At 60.8% G+C, this 22,146-nt stretch overlaps 2 protein-coding genes across 3 annotated transcripts; one reads left to right on the top strand and one right to left on the bottom strand.

The window, feature by feature from the left end:
• Nucleotides 1-774: 774 nt before the first annotated feature.
• On the bottom strand, nucleotides 775-8,166 carry ADAM15 (ADAM metallopeptidase domain 15). 2 transcript variants are annotated; one of them, XM_033083023.1, is made up of 23 exons: nucleotides 8,019-8,166; nucleotides 7,052-7,155; nucleotides 6,440-6,516; nucleotides 6,036-6,114; nucleotides 5,853-5,929; nucleotides 5,592-5,760; nucleotides 5,459-5,521; nucleotides 5,312-5,380; nucleotides 5,044-5,213; nucleotides 4,885-4,969; nucleotides 4,669-4,817; nucleotides 4,414-4,588; nucleotides 4,172-4,264; nucleotides 3,891-4,086; nucleotides 3,713-3,821; nucleotides 3,491-3,641; nucleotides 3,345-3,422; nucleotides 3,151-3,262; nucleotides 2,919-3,057; nucleotides 2,318-2,371; nucleotides 1,954-2,062; nucleotides 1,137-1,435; nucleotides 775-902 (listed from the first exon to the last, which is right to left on the bottom strand). In XM_033083023.1, the coding sequence occupies exons 1-23, from the start codon at nucleotides 8,080-8,082 to the stop codon at nucleotides 875-877; spliced, it is 2,649 nt and encodes an 882-aa protein (XP_032938914.1). In that variant the 5' UTR covers nucleotides 8,083-8,166; the 3' UTR covers nucleotides 775-874. The 2 variants fall into 2 exon arrangements, with proteins under 2 accessions (XP_032938914.1, XP_032938913.1); XM_033083022.1 differs by lacking the exon at nucleotides 2,318-2,371 and adding an exon at nucleotides 1,625-1,693.
• A 2,365-nt stretch (nucleotides 8,167-10,531) lies between these two features.
• Nucleotides 10,532-17,625, top strand: DCST2 (DC-STAMP domain containing 2). Its single transcript, XM_033082573.1, has 30 exons — nucleotides 10,532-10,841; nucleotides 10,931-11,101; nucleotides 11,220-11,321; nucleotides 11,415-11,612; nucleotides 11,714-11,779; nucleotides 11,877-12,090; nucleotides 12,166-12,323; nucleotides 12,406-12,570; nucleotides 12,651-12,818; nucleotides 12,915-13,015; nucleotides 13,100-13,230; nucleotides 13,337-13,452; nucleotides 13,528-13,621; nucleotides 13,714-13,899; nucleotides 13,979-14,139; nucleotides 14,226-14,351; nucleotides 14,429-14,503; nucleotides 14,608-14,736; nucleotides 14,814-14,953; nucleotides 15,046-15,223; nucleotides 15,335-15,478; nucleotides 15,587-15,708; nucleotides 15,811-15,965; nucleotides 16,127-16,226; nucleotides 16,320-16,415; nucleotides 16,490-16,616; nucleotides 16,734-16,850; nucleotides 16,939-17,081; nucleotides 17,187-17,300; nucleotides 17,377-17,625. Exons 1-30 carry the CDS (start codon nucleotides 10,532-10,534, stop codon nucleotides 17,623-17,625), a joined length of 4,356 nt encoding a protein of 1,451 aa, XP_032938464.1.
• Nucleotides 17,626-22,146: the final 4,521 nt, after the last annotated feature.

Genomic DNA, 22,146 nt, shown 5'->3' with positions numbered 1-22,146 from the left:
CACCTTTGTGCCCATGCTTGTGGAAGCCCCTGTCCACATGTGTGCCTGAACACAGAGGAACCCCTGCACGTTACTGCCCATGAACAGCTCTTGCACACACGTGTGTCCGTGTGTGGCAGCTCCTGCCCATGCGTGTCCCTGCCCACCAGGAAAGCTCTCGTACACACATGTGCAGAAACCCACAGGGCAACTCTCGCACACGTGTGTGCACAAACCCATGGGGCAGCTCTTGCACACGCGTGTGCCCACAGAGCAGCTCTCGCACACGTGTGTGCACAAACTCACAGAGCGGCTCTCGCACACGCGTGCACAAACCCAGAGGGCAGCTCTCGTACACACGCGTGCACAAACCCATAGGGCAGCTCTCGCACTCAGGGCAGCTCTCGCACACACGTGTGCACAAACCCATAGGGCAGCTCTCGCACTCAGGGCAGCTCTCGCACACACGTGTGCACAAACCCATAGGGCAGCTCCCGCACTCAGAGCAGCTCTCGCACACACGTGTGCACAAGCCCATAGACAGCTCTCGCACACAGCAGCTCTCGCACCCACACGTGCCCACACGCGTGTCGCCCCGTGTCCCCCCACCCCGCCCCGTGCCCACGTGGCCCCCGGGACACCGCCCCCGCTGCAGCTGCGCGCAGTCCCCGCCAGGGGGCGGTGGCGCTCGGGAGCCCCTTCCGGCGCGGGGCCTGCCGGGAGTTGTAGTTCCATCCCGCTCCCCCCGGTGACGCTCTCGGTGCCCCGGTCCCGGTGCGGCGGAGGCAGCACAGAGGCGGCTCACAGCCCCTTTATTGACGTGGCGGGAGAAAAAGCGGGCGGCGGGGCCCGGCCTTCCCCGCGGATCCAGCGCTGCGCATTCCCTGCCCGCGGCTCAGGCCTGTGGCGGGGCCGGGGCGGGCCTGGGAAGAGAAGGGAGGGCGATGGGGTGAGGGTGGGGTCCGCATAACTTCCCCCTGCAGCCACCCCCGCCCCTGGCTCTGGATCCCCACGCTGACCCCACCTTTCTCCTCTCCCGCCCGACTCTGGCCCCTCGTTTCTCCTCTCTCCTCCACACACGCTCCCCATCCTGGCACCCCACAGCCCCTACAAACCCCGCTCGGACCTCCCAGCCCTGCGCTGTCCCCCGTGCTCACCTGGCAGGAACCACGGTGACATAGGGGTGCCCAGGGGGGCTCTCGCTGCGGAGCAGTGAAGGGCCCGGGGGGTCCGAGGGCAGCGGCCGCTGTGGTGGGGGGGGCTTGGTTGGACCTGGAGGCTGCAAGGGGATGGGGGTGTCAGGGCTCGGTGATGGGCTGACCCCCGGCGGGCTCAGGGGGTGGAATTGGCCTCCTGCCCCACACGCAGGTGCTGCTGCCGTTACCTGAGCGCTCAGCAGCACAGGGTCCGCAGGCAGCGGGCGTGTGGGGGGGGGCGGCCTGTCCGAGGGGGGGGCCTGGGCAGGGAGAGAGGGACAGTGAGACAGCAGGGGGACAAGGGGGCGAGCACGGGAACCAGCCTCCCGCTGGGCAGGAGGGGTTCTGGGGACAGCCGTGGCACAGAAGTCCCCGAGAGCTGGTGCGCAGCCAGACATGCAGCGGGTCCTGGGCGGGCGGAGGGACCCCCGGCCCCGCCTGGGCTTTACCTTGGGCACAGGGTCCGGCGGGAGAGGCCGGGAGGGCGGATCAGGCCGGGCTGAGCCGAGGGCAGCCGGCTGCGGAGAGAGGGAGAGGGGGGACAAGCCATGCAGCATGCGGAGACCCCCCTCCCACCAGGCAGAGAGAGAAACCCCCCCCTCAGTGCACAGCCCTGGCTGGGACGGGCACCACTCCCAGCGAGCAGCAGTCATGCCAAGTGGCCGTGCCAGGCTGCTCCGGGTGCCAGGGAGTGGGATCCCACACATGAGATGCTGAGCTGGCACCCCAGGACCAGAGTGAACTCGGCACCCACTGCCTCCATCACCCCCATCCTCACCTTGCTGCCATGCATGACCTGCAGTTCCGTGGCCTGACGCCACTGCGGGGGCCGGGGACGTGCAGGGGGACGTTGGTTGCTGCCTGACTGGGGCTCTGGCTGTGAGATCCTGCAGGGAAGACGCAGGATGAGACCCTGCTCGCTCCAGGCACTCGGGGGACCCCGCATGGCGACCGAGCGACACCAACACCAGCAGAAGCCCAAGAGAAACGAACCCCTCGGCGCTGGAAGATGCGACACCCCGCACCCCGGGGCTGCCCCACACCCCACGGGCACTGCCAGGGGAAGAGCGCAGCACCGGAGGCCTTGCGAAGCAGGATGGCTCGGGGACAGCCCCACGCCCAGGCGCCGGCGGTGACGTTACCCGCTCCAGCCGTCTGCGGCTCCGGGACCCAGGAACTGCACCCGGGTCTCAGCACTGTGGGGAGAAGAGTGGGGGGCTCAGCCTGGGGCTGGGGGCAGTGGTGAGAGGAGGGGATGTGGGGCCACGGTGCATGATGGGGCTGTGACCTGCGCTGGGGACACACGCACGGATGGTCACTCTGCGGGGACACAGCGCTCGGGCAGCCACCACGGGGAACACGTGTGCATGTCTGTGCACAGGCATGCACCTCACGGCTACACACACGTGTGCTCGCATGCAGGTGGCTCTGGTGCCTGCCATGGCACACGCATGCAGAACTGAGCGTGCCACCTGTGTGTCACAGTACACGTGAGCACGGTTGAGCAGGCCATTGCTGTGCCACAGCAAACACATGCAGAGGTGTGTGTGCCACCCGCGTGTCACAACACACATGTAAAGGTGAGCATGTCACCTGTGCATCACATGCATGCAGAGTTTAGTGTGGCACCTGTGTGCCATCTGCGTGCCTCGGCACGCGCATGCAGAGGCGAGCGTGCCAACACCCCCGTACCCTCCACCTCCCCCCAATGTGCCCCCCCCACATGCCCCCCGTCCCCAGTACCTGTACTGGCAGGAGGTGCCCTTGCCAAGCTGGCAGAGGCGCTTGTGCAGGCCAGCACGGCGGGCACGCCACAGCCCCAGTGCCAGCGCCAGCCCCAGCAGCGCGCTCAGCAGCAGGGCCGTGGGCAGGGCGCTTCCCCCTGTGGGAGAGCAGCACGTCAGCCTCCTCTGTGCCCATCACCCCCCCGACACCCGCACAAAGCCCCATTCTCTGCGCTTGCCTCATCCCTCACCTCGCTCAAGGCCGGCAGGGCCGCTGTCCTGGCTGCCGCCCACTCCGGGGCTGTCACAGGTTGGGGGGGCCCAGCCCCGCTCACAGTGGCAGTGCCCGTGGTTGTTGCACACCTGAGTGGGCGACACTGGCTGAGCTCAGCCCCTGAGGGGCAGGTCCCCACTGCCAGCACCCGCTCCCCAGCCCTGCACTCACCCCGTGCCCATGGCATTTGCTCTGGCACTGCTGGTCACCCAGCACGGAGACATCCTGGCACCGGCGCTGGAGGCACATCTGTGGGGGATGGGGTGTCAGCACTGGGAGATCCCTCCTGGTCCCCTCCCTGTTACCTCACTGCTCACCTTCCCGGGGCCACAGGTGGTGCCAGGCAGCACCATGGCCACATCGGTCACATCCTTGTCCCCAGGCAGGGGCATCCCCTGGCACGACCCTTCCGGTCTGTTCCCATGGGAGCTGCTGCTCTGGCACTGCAGCATCCCACAGCTGATGTCCCTATAGGGAAGAGGGGTCAGGGCAGGAGGCACAGCAAGGGGGACATGGAGAACGATGGGGACCTCACTCACTGCTGGGTGCAGGTGACATAGGAGCCATTGGGGAGCTGCCCACAGTGCCCACGTTCATCCCCTCTTGTGTTCAGGGCAGCCATGCAGGAGCTGGAGACAGGACTGGCACCTGCAGTGGGGGCAGAGACCCTCAGCATCCCTGCCTAGCCCCCAGCACCCCACCCTGGCCCTGCTCTACCTGGCCCCAGCAGCTGCTGGCACTGCTCCTTGTAGGTGGCACAGGCCCCGCTGTAGCAGCGTGCCTGCCCGCTGGCACAGGGCTGCCCATCCTGGAGGAACGTGTCAGGGGGGCAGTGCCGTGAGACCCCGTCACAGAACTCGGGCAAGTCACACTCGCCCAGCAGCTCCCGACACACGTGTCCAGCACGGCGCAGCTGTGGGGGGACATGGTCAGATAAACGGGGTGAGTGGGGGACTTTCCCACCATAGGGAGTGGTTGGTGTGCCCATCCCCACACACCTGGCAGTCCTGGCAGCAGGCGTCCTTGGAGGCACACATGGCCCCTGGCATCAGCTGGCAGGAGCTGCTGTTGCAGCAAGGATCGGTGCACTCCTGTGGTAGGGGGGCTGCAGTCAGTGGGTGCCACCAGCACCCAGCACTGGGCGCTGGAAACCACCCTGCCAGCCCCAGACACGCCTGGGCAGAGCCATGGAGACAGGGGGTGGCTTCAGGGCTTTAGGCTTGCCAAGAACCCCCCGTACCACACTGAGGCCGCAGTCACATTCCTCGCCCTGCTCTACCAAGTAGTTCCCGCAGGTGGGGGTCGTCAGGAGCTGGGGCTCGGGGACGTTGGAGAGACACCAGCCCTGGCCCTGCTGCAGGCTGTGCTCCAGGTCCTGCTGGCTGCAGTTGCTGAAGCTCAAGCCAGGTGTCAACCTGCAGAGCCAGGAAGAGGTCTGTGAGGTGGGGAGGGGGCTTGGCCCTAGCTCCCCCGAAGGCTTTCCTGCTGCCCTCACCCTGTAGGTGGTGCCATGATGCAGCTGCGATCGTGCTGGAGGTCACCACAGTCACAGAGACGCCCGGTGCTGTCGTGGCGCATGCCCAAGTTGTGCCCCAGCTGATGGGCCATGGTGGAGGCGATGACGAGGACACTGACAGAGTGGTCCTGTGGGACAGGAGGGTCAGGGAGGGCAGGTGGTGGGAGGATGGGGTGGGGGGACAGAGATACCGACCATGCTGACCCCCCCGGAGCGTGTGGGGGAACACATGGAGGCTTGAGTCGCCATGCCCACTGAGACATCATCGAAGTGGGCACCCCTGGGGAGAGAGCACAGGGGGTTGAGGGGCTGCTGTGGCCTCATCCCCCTGTCCCCACTCTGTCCCCCACTCACGTCAGGAGCTGGGCATTGTCGTGGGGCAGCTGGGGCAGCAGTTCCTCCTGACGCCAGCGCAGGAACCGCTCCAGCACAGCCCGGGCACTGCTGCCCACCGCGATCTTGTTGCCCTCGCTCCAGACCTCCACTGCCAGCAGGGCCACCCGCACTCCCAGTGGGCGGAAGAACTGGGGGGGCACAGAGGTGTCAGAGCCCCCCCAGCACTGCAGCAGCAAGGGCACAGCCAGGCACTGGGCTGGGAGGGACAGACTCAGTGGTGACTCACCACATCCACATGGTTGGCTATTTCCAGGGCCCGGGTACGAACACGCTGTAGGTTGGGGTAATTCTGGAACTGGGGATACAGAGAGGGCTCAGAGGGGTGGCTGTGGGAACGGCAGCCCCTGTTCTGGGGACACTGCCCAGCACTCACCGCAGTGTGGTCCACCACCATCACCAGCTCCACAAAGCGCTGCTCTGCCACTTCCCGCTTGCTCTGGGGACAGAGAGGGGTCAGAGTGCTGATACAGGGACACTCTGTGGGGTAAGACCCCTGGGTGACCTACCCTCTGTGACCACAGGGGCTCTGTTGCCTCTGCCCCAGGGTGGGGGCCCTGTCTGCAGCTCCGTGGCTCCAGCCGGACCCGAAGGTGAGATGCCTCGTGTGGCCCTGGGGGGTTGCTGGTGTCCGGTTCCAGTGTATAGCTCCGGGTGTCTGACAGCCAGAGGCAGCCACTGGGGAAGGACAGGGGAGCTGGGATATGGAGCCCATCCTGTCATCAGCCCAGTGGGAGTGGGCTCACACACCACCAGGCTTCGAGGCTCACCTGAGTCCAGTGCAGGCACAGAGGTTGGCCCAGGAGCCAGGGAAGCCCTGCACTGTCCCCTGATAGCAGCAGTGCTCCTGCAGTAGAGAACAGGTCTCAGGATCCAGCCCCAGGCTGGGGTCCCCCTGGGGAACAGGGATAGCTCGGGGACACCACAGGTGACAGCCATGCCTGAGGCCATACCTGCTCGCTGGGCTCCTGGATCACCCGTGTGCCATCAGGCAGGTAATAGAGCAGCACCCCAGTGCCCTGCACCAGCTCCCTGCCAGAGACTTGTGTCAGCCCACAACTGCTGGGGGTCACAACCACCCTGCTGGGGGTCCCACAGCAGGGACCCCCAGCTCACCCTGCCCTGAGCACATTCCCACAGGAAGGGAGGACCCCACCACCTCCCATCCTGCTATGGGTGCACCCTAGGGCCCTCACCCCATCTCTGTGCCATGGATGGAGACAGAGAATAAGGACCCCCACTCTAAGTGCACCATGGACAGAGGCAGAGCCCCAGGGTCCCAGGAGGACCCCAACCCTGCATGAGTCCAGGAGCTCCATCCCACACTCTGCTGTTGCCCCCAGAAGCACAGACTCACCAGTTTTGTTCCAGTTCCAGCAGCAGCCGCATCCCCTCCAGCTCCAGCAGCACTGCCAGACGGGCGGGGAACCCCCCCTGCCACAGGCCGCAGTTAAGGGGGTACCCCCTGACCCGAGCTGCCCCATCCCCACACACACCCTCAGAAACAGCGGGACCCGCCTGGCCCTGGCGCGTGCCCGGAGGGAGAGGTCGGAAGGGATGCCTTGCCCACTCCGCAGGAAGCGTCCCTCCCTCCCGGGCTCATTGTGTCAGGGAAAGGGGGGTTGGACCGAGCGGGGCCCCCACCCCGTTCCCCCGGCTCTTCCTGCCCGGTGCAGCGCTGCGGAAACATTGGAGAGACTCCCAACGGCCTTGGGGGTGGGCTGGGCCCTTCCGCCCCAGCCCCGACCCAAAAGGTCCCTCCCAGCATCAGGAGGGGAAGGGGGATTTGCTGAGGACCCCCCCTCTCCACTGCTTTTGGGATGCCAGGGGTTCTGGGTGCTGGGACTCCCGGGGATGCGGTGCCAGCACACCACATGTCCTGCACTGAAAAGAGGGCAGGGGGAGGTAGCAGCACCCACGACACTGTCACAAGTGTGGGGGACCCCAGGGATGTGGGTGGGGGGCTCACCTGGGTCGCTTCTGCCAAGCTTAGTGTCCGGTTATCTCTCAGGACCCACGGGGTCACAGACCAGGAGTGTCCTAATTCTTCACTGTGCTGCTGTGAGCTGTCACCTGCACAGGGCCCGGGGCCGCCGTGTCACCACTGTGTTACTCACCACAGCCCAGATCCCCACAGTCAGCCACCACATCGAGATCCTCACGGTCACCCATCACATCCCAGACCCCCACGGTCACCCATCACATCCCAGACCCCCACGGTCACCCATCACATCCCAGACCCCCACGCTCACCTATCACATCCTGGACTCCCCCCCCTGCCTGCACCCTGGACCCTCCTGGTCACCCATGGAAGTCTGGTCACCCATCACAATGCAGCCCCCCGCCGTCACCCACTGCAGCCCACCAGGGCAGGTGGGAAGCACTAACAGGGACCCCCACATTCACCTCACAGCAGCCAAGGGCACGGCTCCCAGTAGAGCCTGTGGGGAACCCCCTGTTCGGGGGGTGCAAGAGGGCGGGATGGACTCCTCGGCCAAACCTTGCATCACCTCGGCCGGCTGCCCAGTACAACCAGCACAGAGACTGGGCAGGGCTGGAAGCGCGGCTCGGCTCGCTCAGATTTTGGGGAATCCCTGCCCGCCCAGGGCCCGGGGGATGCCGGAGGGGGGTACGCAAACCCCGCTCCCCACGGCCCACCAGCCCGGGGAGCGCCGGGTCCCGGCGGCTGGACAGAACCGGGATCCGGGGGAGCACCGAGCGAACCACGAGGGATCCCGGCGCATCCCGGGAGGCGCACCGAGCGTACCGCGAGGACACACCGGACATCCTGGGGAGGAGGCAGCGAGCTTCCAGAGGGGCTACCACTCCCGATCCCGTCCCGGTCCTCCCCGTGGGTATCCCCGCGATGCCCGGACCCGGGGCGAGCCGCGGTCCCCACCGACCCCCCCCCACTCGGGACCCCGTTCCCCGCTCACCTGCAGCGCTCCCGGTGCTAGTGGCGAGCAGCAGCCCCGCGGCGAGCAGCAGCCGCGGCCCCATCGCCCCCGCTGGCTCTCGTTGTGCATGGCCCAGCACCGGCACCGGCACCGGCACCGACCTCGCCCGGCCCGGCCCGGGGGCGGAACTTCCCTGCCGCCCCGTGGCCCCGTTCCGCTCCTCCGGCACCGCCCAGCCCGGGGCGGGGCAGGGGCGGCTCCTTGTGAGACGAGAGGGGCTGGTGTTGGCCAGGGTGCAGCCGCTGAGAGTTCCAGGGATGGTGCTGCTGCGGGTGGGACCCCTGCCCATCCCGGGATCCCTGCCCTTATCACCCTGTAGAGTGGAGACCCCCACCTTCACGTCCCAGGAGAGCAGAGGCGCCCACCTTCATCATCTCATGCTCTGGAGACCCTTCCTTCATCATCCTGTACACTGAAGACCCTCACCTTCACCACCGCGGATGGCAGACCCCCTGTCTCCAGGGCAGCAGAGACCCCCAGGACAGCAGAGACCCCCACATCACAGCAGAGACACCCCACTGTCCCCAGCCCGTACTCCAGACACCCCTGCCTTTATCTCTTCATGCAGTGGAGACGCCCATCTTCATCATCCCAGACAGAGACCCCTACCCTCATTACCCACACACCACAGAGCCCCACCTTCACCTATTCACACATAGAAGACCTCCCCACTTCCATGCCCCCTACACTTGTTGAGATTGTCACAGGTTTAGGTCTTCAAAAGAGCAGAGCAGTTGTTGGTTGCTGTAAATTGTAAAGGCATGTCATTCTCAAAAGACAGACAGTCCAAAGTGTTAAAGTCTGTGCTAAAAACTTTCTGGTGTAGAGTCCTGAAGAGAAGCAGCTCCCTTGTATAAAATCCTGGGCAGAGGCAGGAGCAGCAGCCCTGTGGCTCAGGGCCCTGAGCAGAGGTAGAAGCTGCAGCCTGGTACAGAGTCCTGAGCAAAGGCAGGTGCTCCCTTTTCTTCTTCTGTTCTTTTCTTCTTGTTCCTCCTTTTCTTCTTTCATGTGGTGGTAGTGATGATGATGATGGTGGAGGAAAAGAGAATGAGAGAGCTCTTACTCCAATATACAGATTTTTATTTACAAATTACTCAATGAGCTAAAAATACGAACCTGAAACATTTCTTCTAAACCTAATAGAATTAAAGTTTTATAATGCAAACGTTTACATATAACTTGTGTATATAATATATCTGTTCTATCTGAAGAATCTAAGCAATATTTTTACTCTATTATGTCTAGAACTATGTTTTTGAGCTCTCACTGAAGCTTGTTTTTGAAACCTGTTTTTCACACTAGATTCTAAGGCTTTTGCTCCTTAAGGCACTTAAAACATATTCTTACTTCCCTAAACTTACTTAAAACTTAAGCTTACACCTCTATTTCATGTATGAGTGGCTTAATATACTTTATTTTAGCTAAAGGTTTTAATTCAATTTCTGCATCCTGATCTCTGTCTGAGCTCAGAGAGACCCCTGACACACTCAACACCTCCTTTCAAGCCCCTGGCAGATGTACCCCACAGACCCCACTTCAAGCCATGCATGGGGGTTGCAGTGTTCATTGCTGGGGCCTCCTCCTTGCTGCTGTCCTGGAGGAGGCTTGGATCTGTGGGACCACCAGCAAGACACAAACTCCCACCCTCCTCCAGCACCACTCGCAGCCTGGGACACCACAGGAGTCCTGCTCCATCCCATTCTCCATTCCTGGGTGCAGGAATGTCCAAGCAAGGCTTTATGGCCATCCCATCTGGGTCACCAGAATGTCCTGAAATGGGTTCCTTCCCCTGGTGTGCAAGAGGCCAATCCCATTCAGAGCTGAGGGATTTGATTTATTTTCAGTTCTGTGCCAGGGGTTAATCCCCAGTGCAACCCCCAATGAGCAAACTGTTCATTATTTCTACACTTTAGCAAACAAGTATTAAACATTCATGGTCTGCAAGTTACATGGTTCCTCATTAATTAGTATTAATTAGTATTTTCTATTGGTTAAATTATTCTCTTGCTTCTCCTGCTAATTAGGCTGCATGCTCAGTTTTCTCCCTTTGGGTCAGTGGGTTTCTTGACTCGGTGGTCGTGAACGTCCCTTGCTGCAATTATCCAACTTTGCCCTTTCAGCTGATGCCTGGCCTTGTTTGTTCCTCTCCATCTCGTGGTTGTGTGGCCCTGGTCTGTGTGTTCAGTGTTCTGGTCTCCACTGATGTACTGGCTCAAGTTTCTTCTCTCTCCAGGTGCTGAGGCTTATCAAAGCTGCAATTACTGACATGTAATTACACAGAATTTCTTTGTTTGGAAGACGAACGTCAGGGTGAGCAGCACCCACTGCGACAGAGTGCAACTGAAACCGCTGAAGTGTTCTGAAGGCAACAGAAACTGTCACTCAGGAACTGACAACGGCGAGACCCCCGCACGCAGCACGTTGGAAACTGCTCACTCTGTCTGCTGTTATCCCACGGAGAGAAAGCCAGAGGGAGCAGCAGGAACCCCAGCATGAGGTTGCTCTCGAGGCTGGGCAGAGCCCTGCGGGGCCGGCTCCAGAACCAGGCCTGGCGGCCTGGGGCCAAGCGCCGGCCAGAGGGCCAGAGCAAGGCCCAGGAGTTCGCTCGCAGCCTCGGCGGCCTCACCCTGGGCCTGACTCTGGCCAGCATTTATGGGGCTCTGGTGCTGCTGGTGCAGGGCCACGATGTCTGGTACTGCCTGAGCATTACTGTCATCCTGGGCGCGGGGCTGGGCCTGGGCATGGCCTTCTCCATGAAGACACGGATGACTGTGCTGCTGGCACTGCCGCACTTCTTCACCAGTGAGCAGCCACGGCTCCTGTGCTGGGAGCTGGGGGTGCCAGGGGGTGCTGGCTCCTGGCTGAGCCTCAGGACTGTCCTGTCTTTGCAGAGGAGGGGAAGATGATGATCATGATACTGGCGCTGTGCCTGACCGTGCAAGGCCCAGGCGCCAATCTCCTGCACAACGTCTCCCAGGTCGCCAAGGCACTGTCATGTGGGGCTGAACTGGCCCAAAACCAGACGGCCGAGCGGCTGCAACGTGCCAAGGAGCCGCTGCTGAGTGAGCAGGGGGCTGGGGGAAGGTGGAGGGACTGGAGGGGCCCTTCCTGGGGGAGCCCAGACAGCCTCAGGCTACCCTCACTCTTTGGAGTATGCTCAGGTGTCCCCTCTCTCTGCAGACGTGCAGAAGAAAATCAAGGAGATTGGCCAGAACGCCAAGGTGGTGGGTGACCGGGTCCGTAAGTTCGTCCGCTCCATCATAGACTCCACTAGACACGTTGGTGAGCGGGGTCTCTGAGGGTGTCCCCATCCCCAGCACCCTTCACCCTCCTTCCAGCCCATCCCCATCTCCAATGCCCGTTCCCTGCCCACAGCCCGGGCCCTGCGCAACGTTTGGCTGTGGCTGGCGAGGGCTGGCAATATGTGTAACCGCGAGCTGGGGACACCCCAGAGCAGCTGCTTTCGCTACATGGACAAGGCCAAGGACAGATGTGAGAGTGCCTTCCCCCTCTTCTTCCACTTCTGCTATGTCATCCTCAGCTTCAAGGCCCTCTGCTACATGCTCACTGCTCGTGAGTCCGTGTCCCTCTGCCTTGGGGGGTTAATGGAGTGATGGGGCAGATCTGTCCCCATCATGGGGGCCCAGCCCTAGCAGAGGTCTCCCTCTCTGCAGTTGCTATCATGTTCTGCACCATCCCTCGGTACATCCAGACCTTCATCCGGATTAATGTCGCAGCCCGTGAGTATCCCAGTGCCGTGGGGGGGTCGCGGATCCTTCTCTGCACCCCTCTTCTGGTTCTGGCTGCAATGCACAGCACCTCTTGTCACCTCTGCAGCCCTCACAGATGCCCTGAACCGTGTCCGTGCTGAATTTGAGTTCAACATCTCGGTCTCGCACCACTTCAGCTTCAACCTCAACGCCAGCAAGAGCCTGGGGGAGGTGTCTGCTGACATAATGGAGGCTGTGCAGCAGCACATGGAGCCCTACCACCGCGCCCTGGAGTTCTTCTCCTACATCTCTGTCTTGGCCATCCTCTACTTGTGGTACCAGTGAGTAGTGCTCTGGTGACCCATGGGGACGGGGACCTGGTGTGCAGGTGCTCAGATTCCCCACTGTGCCTCCAGGGCGATTCGGTACCGGCGCCGCTACCTGCGGGACGACACCTTTGACAACGTTTACATCACGCGGCGCTTCGTGGAGCTGGACCTGCGGTGCGCAGAGCAGGGCAAACCCACCGTGCTGCCTCTGTCAGCGCTGGAGAGGGGCCGCTACATCCCCCCAGGTCAGCCCCATCCCTGAGGGCATCCCCCAGACCTGACCTGAGCCCCCAGACACGGCCTCATGGTGCTCCCCTGGTCGTTCAGGTGCGCTGTGGCTGTCAAAGAGGGAGCGGCGCCAGTACGGGCTGCAGCTGTTTGGGTTCCTGCGCCATGTGCTGCTGGGGCTCAGCATCATGCTGGCTGACTACAGCATCTTCTGGCTACTTGACCTGTTCCGGCACCAGCTGAGTGCGGAGATCATCGCCAGGGGTGAGCAGCACCCTCGGGTGCTCTGCTGACTGAGGGTCAGGGCTGTGCAACGGCCCCAGGTCTGAGCTGCTCGTCCACAGCGCCATCGACAATGACCATCAGTGTCAATGGGACGGGCTACACCAGTGAGATCTACCAGGATCTGGTCTCTGCCTTCAACGCGCTGCAGGAGGGCAAGGTCTCGGTGCTGTCCCAGGTCTGTCTCATCGAGCCCGTGGAGCCTGACCACAACACCTACATGACCATAGGTGTGCAGACCAGGGGTGCTGTACCCTCAATGACCCAGGTGGGTGGAGAGGGTGTAGGGGGGTGCCCCCCTACATAACTCGTTTTTTTCCCACCAGGAATCCTGTACGGTGTCTGGCTCTTCATCTGCATCTTCGGTTCCTACATGGCACGCCTGCGCCGGACAGTGTGTGCTGCCTACTTCCCATCCCGTGAGCAGGTGAGAAGCCCCCTCTGTGTGTGTGTGTGTCCCTCTACACTCCCTCAGCCACCAGCTGCCCTCACCCCATCACCTCCATGGCAGGAGCGCCTGGTCTTCCTCCACAACATCATCCGGGCACGGCGGGAATGGATGATGTTTGCCCTGCGCCAAGTTGGCACACAGCGCTTGGCCGATACTGGGAAAAGCAGGCTCTTCCTTATCCTCATCTCCAGGTAAGCTCTTCCAGAGGATGGAAAAGGGCAGTATCATCCCTGGGAGTCTGTGGCAGAGATCTCTGGGATGGCATTGACCCATGGATCATTTGCTCCATGTTTGCAGGTTCCCTCGCCTTGTCCGCCTCGCTCGCCGCTTGGGTATCCAGCGCAGACACTGCCTGATCTGTGGGATGGCAGAGCAGCCGGATTTCAGTGCCTGCATCACATCTGGCTGCAAAGGTAGGAGCCCCCACAGCTTGGGGACCCCGTCTGTAGAACATTCCATGTCCTCCCTGACAGCCCCGTTTTCCGCAGGGTTGTATTGCAGTGAGTGCTACAGAACCCTGAACAACACCTGCTCCGTCTGCATGGCCCCCCTGAGCTTCCCGGACTCTGGGGATGAGGAGATGTGAGCAGAGGGGTGCTGGGAGCCCACCCGAACCTGGGGGGCTGCAGATGGTGGTGGGGGGCTGCAGCTCACCCTGCCCTCTGCCACTGCAGGGACTCCAGTGACGAGGAGACACCGGAGCTGTGGGTGGGTGCTGTGCGGGCGCTGCGGGGCCAGGATCGAGGGCGGCAGCTGCTGCAGCGCATCAAGGACATGATAAAGAACAGGAGACTCCCCTTCAGAACGGCCACCCGTCTGCAAGACCAGCTGGAGGAGGAGAGTGAGGGGTTACTCTCCAGGTGAGGGCTGGTGGTGGGCATGGCAGTATCTTCCTTCCCTTCCAGTGCTGGTCCCCAACACTTGTCTCCCCACTGCCAGACACGACTTTGACCATGAGGAGCAAGCTGAGAGAAGGGACGGAGAACTGCAGGAAGTGGTGGTCTCGCAGACACCCAATAATCTCCCCTCCTCATCGGAGCATCCCACTGGCACCAGTTCTGGAGCAGAATTCCACCGTCCTCAGAAACCCCCCAATACAAGTGAGCTCCGCTCCCACTCCTCTCCCAGCCACGGCTGCCCCTGGGCAGTGGGAGTGGGCAGGGCTGACACCTCCCTCCCCACCCAGTCCTGAAGCGAGTGGTCGTCTCGGTGCTGCCTCGCCTGTGCAGCCGGTTCCTCTGGAGCCGGCCGGACGAGTATCGCTGGAGGAAGGCCTGCCTGGGTGCTGGCTTTGGGATGCTCCTTGGCCTCGGTGAGTGTGTCCTGGTGCCAGGCACAGCATGGGGCTCATGGCACTGGAAGCTCAAGACACATTGTTGGGTGTTGCAGGGCTCTGCCACCTCCTCATCATGCCTCTGGACGTGTCAGAGGCACAGAGGTTGAAGCTTACCTGGGGGCTGACAGGTGAGGATGGGGCAGGGAGGGGACTGAGATGATGGGGACTGTCAGGAGCCCCAGGGGGTTCTCTGTGGGACTATGGGGTCAGCTCTCTGCTCTGCTGTGCACAGGGGTGACTGCCTTGGGCTGGGCCACGTCCCCCTACTTCCGCTGCGCCAACCTGCTCGTGGTCCCCAAGTTCCTGGGAAAGGAGGGTCGGCTCTACGTTGTCTCCTTTGTCTTGGCTGCAATCTACAGCGGTAGGGTCCCCCCATATCCCTGCGTCCCCCAGTGGCATCAGAGCTGGCAGGCTCTGAGCCACCCCTGCTGCCACTAGGGCCCGGGGCCAACCTCTGGTACAACCTGATGGAGACAAAGCGCTCGATGGATTGTGTGGTGGAGCTACAGGTCAACCACACAAGACTTCTCTGGCAGGCATCTACAGCCCCGCTGCACCAAGTCATGGAACAGCTGGTGGTGAGGAGGAGTCTGGGGCTGGGGAGTGGGTGCTGGGTGGCTGGGAGAACAGGACCAAACCTCTGCCTGTGTGTGTGCGTGTGCCCTGGCAGAGGAGCGCCGAGACGCTCAACTCGGACATGCAGAACGTCTCGCGCGCCTTCGTGGATTTGAACGAGCAGGTGGCCAACGAGGAGGGCTATGACCTGCGGCAACGCCCAGACACAGGCAACCAGTCAGCCCCCAGCACCCAGGAGATCTATGAGACAAAGACCAAACTTCGTTGTAAAAGTGAGTGAGGCAGCACATGGAGAGGGGGGCTGTCCTCCAAGGGCACCCCAGCTGGGGGCTTGGTCAGTGGGGCTGGGGCTGCACAGGCAACTGAGGGCTCCTGTTCCCCAGCTGTGATTGAGAGGGGCTTGCAGCGCTGCTTAAGACATTTCCAGAGAATGTACGACAAATGCAAGAAAAAAGTGACCGTGCCCCTCGTCAACCACATCGTCTGCCTGCCCATGCAGTTTGGGTTCCTCTGCCATTCGGTCAAATGTAGGTGACCCTGACCCTGTGCTCCCTTGGAGGGGCAGATCCAGTTCTGCTCCTGCAGCTCCTGGCATGGGAGCCACAGCTGCCACTGTCCCTGTTCCATCTCTGCAGTCATGAGGCGCTGGTGTGAGAGGAGGATCCCTGTGGATGGGAACTTCGGGTACATGTATGACCGCGTGAACAGCTCCGTCAACAGCCTCAGCCAAGAATTCACCGCTGACATTGCCTACCACGTGAGTGCTTGGGCACCCTGTGGGTGTCCCTGTCCCCTGTGCCCATGGCCAGAGTGGGGGCCAGGTCCTGCCCTGCCCTGCCCCATGGTCCCTCTGCCACAGGAGGAGCACCATGAGACGCTGGTGGGCACGGAGATAGCGCAGCAGCTGCGGGAGGAGGTGACCTCACATCTGCGGAGGGAAGGCGCCCGCCTGGGCCTGGCTGTCTCCTTCTTCCGCCTGTTGCTGTCCTTCACCTTCCTCTTCGTCTTCTTCTCGTGAGCCTTGGGATGGTCAGAGGGTGGGGGTGACACCCTTGTGCCAGCTGCAGGGCACAGAGGAGTGGGGGTTTTCTTTGGCAGCAGGTCTAGGGAGGGACATGAAGACAAGGGATGCTTACCCAGTGCCTCCTTACCCCAGACCTGTCCTCTCTCACCAGGGCTTTCCACTACACTTATCAATACTGTCACAGCATCGGCTTTGACAACTGCTACATCACCACCTATTTCCGCCAAATCGATGCCCGGCGTAAAGAGCAGGTTGGGCAGGGGGAAAGGGGTGCAGGGCAGGCCTGTCACCCCCGGTGGGGTGTCCCAGAGTCTGCACTGAGACACCCTCTGCCCCTCACCCAGAACAAGCAGACGTTGCTGCCCCTGCTCCGGGAGGAGACCTCGTCTTTCATCTTCCCGTGCAACCCAGCTGTGCAGCGGCCTGAGCTGCAGCACATGGTGAGGGGCTGGGGGTAATCAGGGGGGCCAGAGCTGGGGACAGCAGGCTGTGACAGCTCCCCTACTCCCTGCAGGTGATGGAGCTGCTCAGGTGCATCCCACTGCTGCTCTTCCTTCTCTTCATCTGTGGCCTGGACCACTTCATCTTCAGCACTCTCAGCATCATTCAGCATCATTCCTTTATCGAGTATTCCTACCAAAGTGAGCTCATGGCCCTGGAGGGTCCCCATGGTCCTGCCATGCCCCTCAGCAATGCAGGGACCCCCTCATCTCTCCCACCTCCTCCTCAGCCTCCCTATCCATCCTCCCATCCCACAGCCAGCCACCACTTGTCTGTGACTGTGATGGGCACATCCCTGATGGCAGAGCTGCTGCGATCCACCATCGGGGCCCTCAACACCTCTGTCAACACCGAATTGGAGACCTCCAACCTCGGTAAGGCCCTGCCAGGGACGGGAGCTCCCCAGCCCCACACCTGCCCAGGGTCTGCTGCGGGGGGCTCACACCGGCGCTGTGTCCCCAGTCTGCCTGCCACAGCCCACCGGGATGACGAGGCAGCAGTACCTGAACACCTGCCTGCCCCTGGGCGCGCTGGCCGTGCTCTGCTTGGTCCAGGTCTACCCGTTCCGCCTGCGCCGCGCCATCGCCTCCTTCTACTTCCCCAAGGTGAGCAGTCCGAGGGCTGGGCACAGCCTGGGGTTGGGTTCTGGGGTCGGTTTTGAGTGGGTTGGGTCCCCAACCACCCACCCCTGACAGTCTTTGCTGGCACAGAGGGAGAAGACTCGAGTGCTGTTCCTGTATAACAAATTGCTGCGGCAGCGGAAGAATTTCTTGTTCCTGCAGCGCGGGCGCGTAGCCCGACAAGCACGGCAGCCACCCGGGCTGGTGAGTGGGGACAGGGACACGGGGTCCTGGGTGGGGTGGCCACTGTCTCTTGACCCTGAAGCCTTTCTGGCCGCAGGGGACATTGCTGCTGCAGCGGTGCCGCCAGCGCTGGCCCTGGCTGCGCCGCTGCTTGCGCCGGAGATGCACCTTGTGCGGGTCACGCGAGACTCCCCAGCACCAGCCCTGCCCCAACCCCGACTGCACTGCCTTTTACTGCGAGTGGTGCTGGAAGGAGATGGGGTTCATGTGCCTCGCCTGCAGCCCCCTGGACCCCGACCTCGTCCAGGACAGCAGCGAGGAGGAGGAGCAGGGATACGCGGGCTGAGGGTACTTGGTAATTAATAAATGTTTCAACCCCTCTGGCACAGTGTCTGGGGGGTGTGTCTGGCAGAATGCTGAAGGTGGGGGGTCTCTGCTGCACTGGAGGATGGAGGTGAGGGATTGAGATGGGGAGGATGGGGGTCGTGCCCCCAGCAGCACCACTGAGGTCTCTCACACAGCACTCACTGCTCCCAGTGCACGTGGAGCTGCCCCTGCCCTACCGGGCATTTCCTTCCCAGGGCTGGGGGCATGACAGAAATAGAGGAGGGGCTGTGGGGACAGGGACAGGTTTGAGTGCACTATGGGGATGGAGATGGGGGCATCACATGCCTGAGAATGGGACAGCAAGGGGTGGATGGTACCACAGGAATGGACAGGGATGTGGAGGGGCTGGAGATGGTGGCACCAAGAGAGAAGGGGACAACGAGGGGCTGGGGGAATAGCTGGGATGGAGCAGGAAGCAGCGTTGGGCTGGGGGGCATTCCAAGTCAGGACTAGCATGGGCTGTGGGCTCAGGGTGCCAGGACTGTGGTGCCTCAAGGGCCAGGTGTTTTTCTTGGCAGCCACTCCCCATGCAGCATCTGCCAGCTTCTGTTGTGTGGCTGGGACTCCAGCCATGTCCTGGTGTCACTGCTGCCTCTTTGTCACTGTCCTGCAGGAATGGGGTAGAGCAGGGCTGAGCTGCAGCCCCCCAGTCTTGAGTGGGCTTCTGGAACCTCTCTGCTCACATCTTCTCATCCCTGGTGTCCCAGTAGCCATGCAGGTACCTGGGCCAGGTGTTGGTCAGGGCTGTGTAGAAGGTTGGTGAGGGAACCTGTGGGCACAGAGTGATCACAGAATCCCAGAGTGGCTCTGGTTGGAAGGGCCTACACTGGGTTAGCTGGTCACAGCTCCCTGCTTAAAAATGTTCATCCCAGAGCGCAGGATTGAGTCCATACAATTCTGGAATATCTCCAGTGAGGGATATTCTCTGGACAATCTGTTGCAGTGCTCGGTCACTGCAGAGGGAGGAAATTCTTCCTCCTGTCCAGGTAGAACCTCCTGAGCACCAGTTTTCATCCTATTGCTTGGCACTCCTTGCACTGACCTCCTCACTCAGCTGGGAATGAGTCTGGGGGCACCTTGGGGGTCTTTGATGATTTATAACACCTTCTAAGATATGACTTACAGGTGAATGTCCTGATACCTCCTGGGGACAGCAGGGGCAGTGGAGTTTTACCCCTGAGCCATTTGTTTAAGGGAGGACAGTGTCACAATGAAAAAACATTTGAGCCACCTCTCAGGATCTGCTTCTCATGGCTCTCTTGTGTGGCTCAAAAACAATCTGTAACAAAGGCTGGTTTGTGATGGTCATGCCCTGGTGGGTGGACACCTCCTCTGCCCCAAGATATGTTCTTATGCACATCAGACGTTTTCCCATCACATATCTAAAAACTTTTCTCCTCCCTCTTCAGCTGGAGAATGCAAGCCAGGCCTCAGCAGAGCACCTGCTGCTTTTGGAAAGCCCCATTTTGAGTCAAAAACCTTTAACATGCCAGTCTCTCACACCTGGCCCCTGCCCTGCTCCTGGGCACAGGGCTGGGCACCCACAGGGATACACCTGGTAGAGAATGCTGGTGCTCAATTCCTGGCTGGGGCTGTGTATGGAGCTGTCCATCTGGAGCTGGAGTCCCCTGGGGTCTTCCCCTTGCACCAGCAGTTCGTGACTGCAGGGATGGAATGGGGATGGTGGCAGCAGAGCCAGAATCCCTGAGGGAGGACAGGGTCAGGGGATGGGTCCCACACATCACCCTGACCACTTGAACTTCATGGGCAGGCAGATGAGGTGGCTGGTGAGGAACATGGACACGTTTTTCATACTGAAAATCGTCTCTGCAGCCCTGCAGGCTCCTCTGGGTTGTAGCTGGGGGGCAGGAGCCCTCAGCTGCCCATGCAGCCCCCAGACCCTGCCTGGGGTGCCCTGTGGGGCTGGGGTTGGTCCCTCCCGTGGCTGGAGCTGCCTGCCCCATGTGCTGCCAGTCCCTGCCCACCCCACTCCCCTCCAGGGGAAAAGGGAGGAGGTTGTTTTGAATCTCTGTGCAGTAATGAGAGGGATAATAATGATTATCCAGAGGTCTTTGCAAATAGAACAGTAGTTACTGGCAACAACTGAACTGACTTGGATTTGGCACTGGGTGGAACTTGCAAACAACAATGTTAAAGCAAAGTGCATTTGGTCTCGGAGAAGGAAGAAGGGGAAAAAAGGAAGGAAATGAGAGAGAAAGGAAAGGAAATGGGAGAGAAAGGAAAGGAAGGAAGAAAAGAAAGGGAGAAAGGCAAGGAAGGGAAAGGAAAAAGGAAAGGAAAGAGAAAAGGAGAGGGAAAAGGAGAGGGAAAAGGAGAGGGAAAAGGAGAGGGAAAAGGAGAGGGAAAAGGAGAGGGAAAAGGAGAGGAAAGGAGAGGAAAGGAAAGGGAAAGGGAAAGGAAAAGGCTCTGCCCACCCGTGGATCAAGTGGTGTGTTCCCTCTGTCCTGGCTGTGCCCCTGTGCTCGGATCACCCTTTTCCCCCAAACTGAGTCTTTTCAGGCCCCTGAGCTGTGGCCGGGCAGATCTGAGGTTTCACCACCACACCCATAACTCTCCCTTTCCCCTCGGTCAGAGATACAGACCCGGCCTCAGCAAAGCTCCTCCTGACTTTCCCAGCTGCCCAATGTTTGAGGCACTCGCATTTAATCTTTCAGTCTCCCACTGTTGTCTCCCGACAGGTTGCCCAGCCCTGCCCTCGGCACAGAGCAGTAAATAAATCAAATACCTCACCCTGTGTGTGGATTGGCCTCTGGAAGGCTGGGTGAGAGAACCTGTTCTGGGACAACACCACCCCCCCGTGGCTCAGAGCCGGTCAAATCTCCTTCCCGGGAATCTTTCCAGGCTGATGAGTACCACGTAGTGAACAGAAGGAAGATTTGTGATAGAGGAGAGCAAATTAGGAATTCTACAGTGAACAACGGCAACACCAATCCTTAGGAAAATAAATCCCGCTGATAACATCACTCCTATTTGCATCAGCCATTTCCCCACCTTGTGAGCCCCAGAGGTTACAGCAGCAGACACCCATGGTTCAGGACTCCATCCACCAAACCAGTCCATCAGTTGCATTACCAGAACAATCCCAGTGTTTGCTCTGCACTTTTGTTCACCTTGGCTTCTTTTATGGAAGTAGCAGCGTTGTGGACGCAGCATTCCCCACTGGTGAAGTTTAATATTCCACATATCCCTTGTTCCTTTAATCACAACATGTCTAACGCTGATGCATTCTGCAATGTCATCTCCACAGCCTGCTGAGCCACAGGTTTAATTCTCCAAGAGCACATCTTGTCCTGTTACTCAGAGCATGTCCTTGCCAAGCTAAATTTCCCAGAGCCCATTGGTGTCTCATTATTGCGCTTCTGAGAGAGAAACCTGCTTCAAGCCTGAGGGCTAAAGTCATTCCAAAGGTAGAATCACAGAATCATGGAATGGTTTGGGCTGGGAGGGACCTAAAGCTCCCCTGTCATGGGCAGGGACACCTTCCACTGTCCCAGGCTGCTCCAAACCTCAGTGTCCAACCTGGCCTTGGACACTTTCAGGGATGGGGCAGCCACAGCTTCTCTGGGCACCCTGTTCCAGGGCTCCACCACCCTCACAGGGAAGAATTTCTAACCTAACCCTGCTGTCTCTCAGTTTGAAGCCATTCCTCCTTGTCCTGCTGCTCCAGTTCCCAATGAACCCTGGTGGACCCTGTTGGGCTTGATGTGGGACAATGCAGGTCCATGGTGGGCCCAGCTGGGCTCTGCAGGGGCCTGTTCTCCTTCCCAGGGTATGAGACAGTCTTTGCTGGGTTTTCTGGGACCCCTGCTCCCTCCCAGGGTGCTCAGGGGCTCTGCAGAACTTTCCATGGCATTGCACAGAGCCTTGCTCCTTCCACAGTGGGATCTGATGGAATTTCCACAGAACAGTGTGGACCCTGCTCCCTCCCAGGAGCACGAGGGGTTCTGCTGGGCTGTGCCCATGTCCCCATTCTGAGCCAGCTGCAGATGTCCCCATGCTCTGCCTGGCCCACAGGAGCACCTGCTCCCCCTAAAATGGAGCCCTCAGTGGGCTCCATCAGCCTTGGGCAGATCTCTGGGGGCTCTGCTCCCTCCCAGCCTTTCTGCAGGCCAGATGATCCCTTCTTCCTTCTGGGGCACTTTAGGGCTTCTCCCTCCCCTGGGTTTCATGCAGGCCCACAGGTGACCCCTCTCCCCCTCCTGGCACGCTCCATCAGCCTTTCCCTGTTCTGCATGGGCTCTGTTCCCTGCCACACTGCACAACAGGCACTGCCAGACTTTGAGTGGGACCCAAAAGCTTTTGGGTTCCCACTTTGTGCCCACCCTGGAGGGAGCAGTGACCCCAGAGTGCGCTGGGACCCCCCCAGTCTCCCCTTTCCTCCTCCATGGTGTCAGTGCCGTGTGGTTCCCTGGCACAGACGCTCAGTGGGGACTCAACATCCACATCCAAACACCCTTTA

This window comes from Catharus ustulatus, chromosome 30, assembly GCF_009819885.2.
Source record: "Catharus ustulatus isolate bCatUst1 chromosome 30, bCatUst1.pri.v2, whole genome shotgun sequence".
NCBI lineage: Eukaryota > Metazoa > Chordata > Aves > Passeriformes > Turdidae > Catharus > Catharus ustulatus.
Note: the sequence above shows the minus strand (reverse complement) of the source record. Positions and strands in the feature narration are given on the sequence as shown.

What these genes read in the sequence shown, in the direction of transcription:
- ADAM15 (XM_033083022.1), bottom strand. Translation starts at nt 8,082, where the DNA reads ATGGGGCCGCGGCTGCTGCTCGCCGCGGGGCTGCTGCTCGCCACTAGC. An exon ending in AGCCCCTGTGGTCACAGAGG is followed by an intron (nt 5,522 to 5,591) that starts GTAGGTCACCCA and finishes CTCTGTCCCCAG; the next exon opens with AGCAAGCGGGAAGTGGCAGA. An exon ending in CCTGCTGCCAGGACTGCCAG is followed by an intron (nt 4,087 to 4,171) that starts GTGTGTGGGGAT and finishes GTCCCCCCACAG; the next exon opens with CTGCGCCGTGCTGGACACGT.
- DCST2 (XM_033082573.1), top strand. Translation starts at nt 10,532, where the DNA reads ATGAGGTTGCTCTCGAGGCTGGGCAGAGCCCTGCGGGGCCGGCTCCAG. An exon ending in GCTTACCTGGGGGCTGACAG is followed by an intron (nt 14,504 to 14,607) that starts GTGAGGATGGGG and finishes TGCTGTGCACAG; the next exon opens with GGGTGACTGCCTTGGGCTGG. An exon ending in CCTCTGCCATTCGGTCAAAT is followed by an intron (nt 15,479 to 15,586) that starts GTAGGTGACCCT and finishes CCATCTCTGCAG; the next exon opens with TCATGAGGCGCTGGTGTGAG.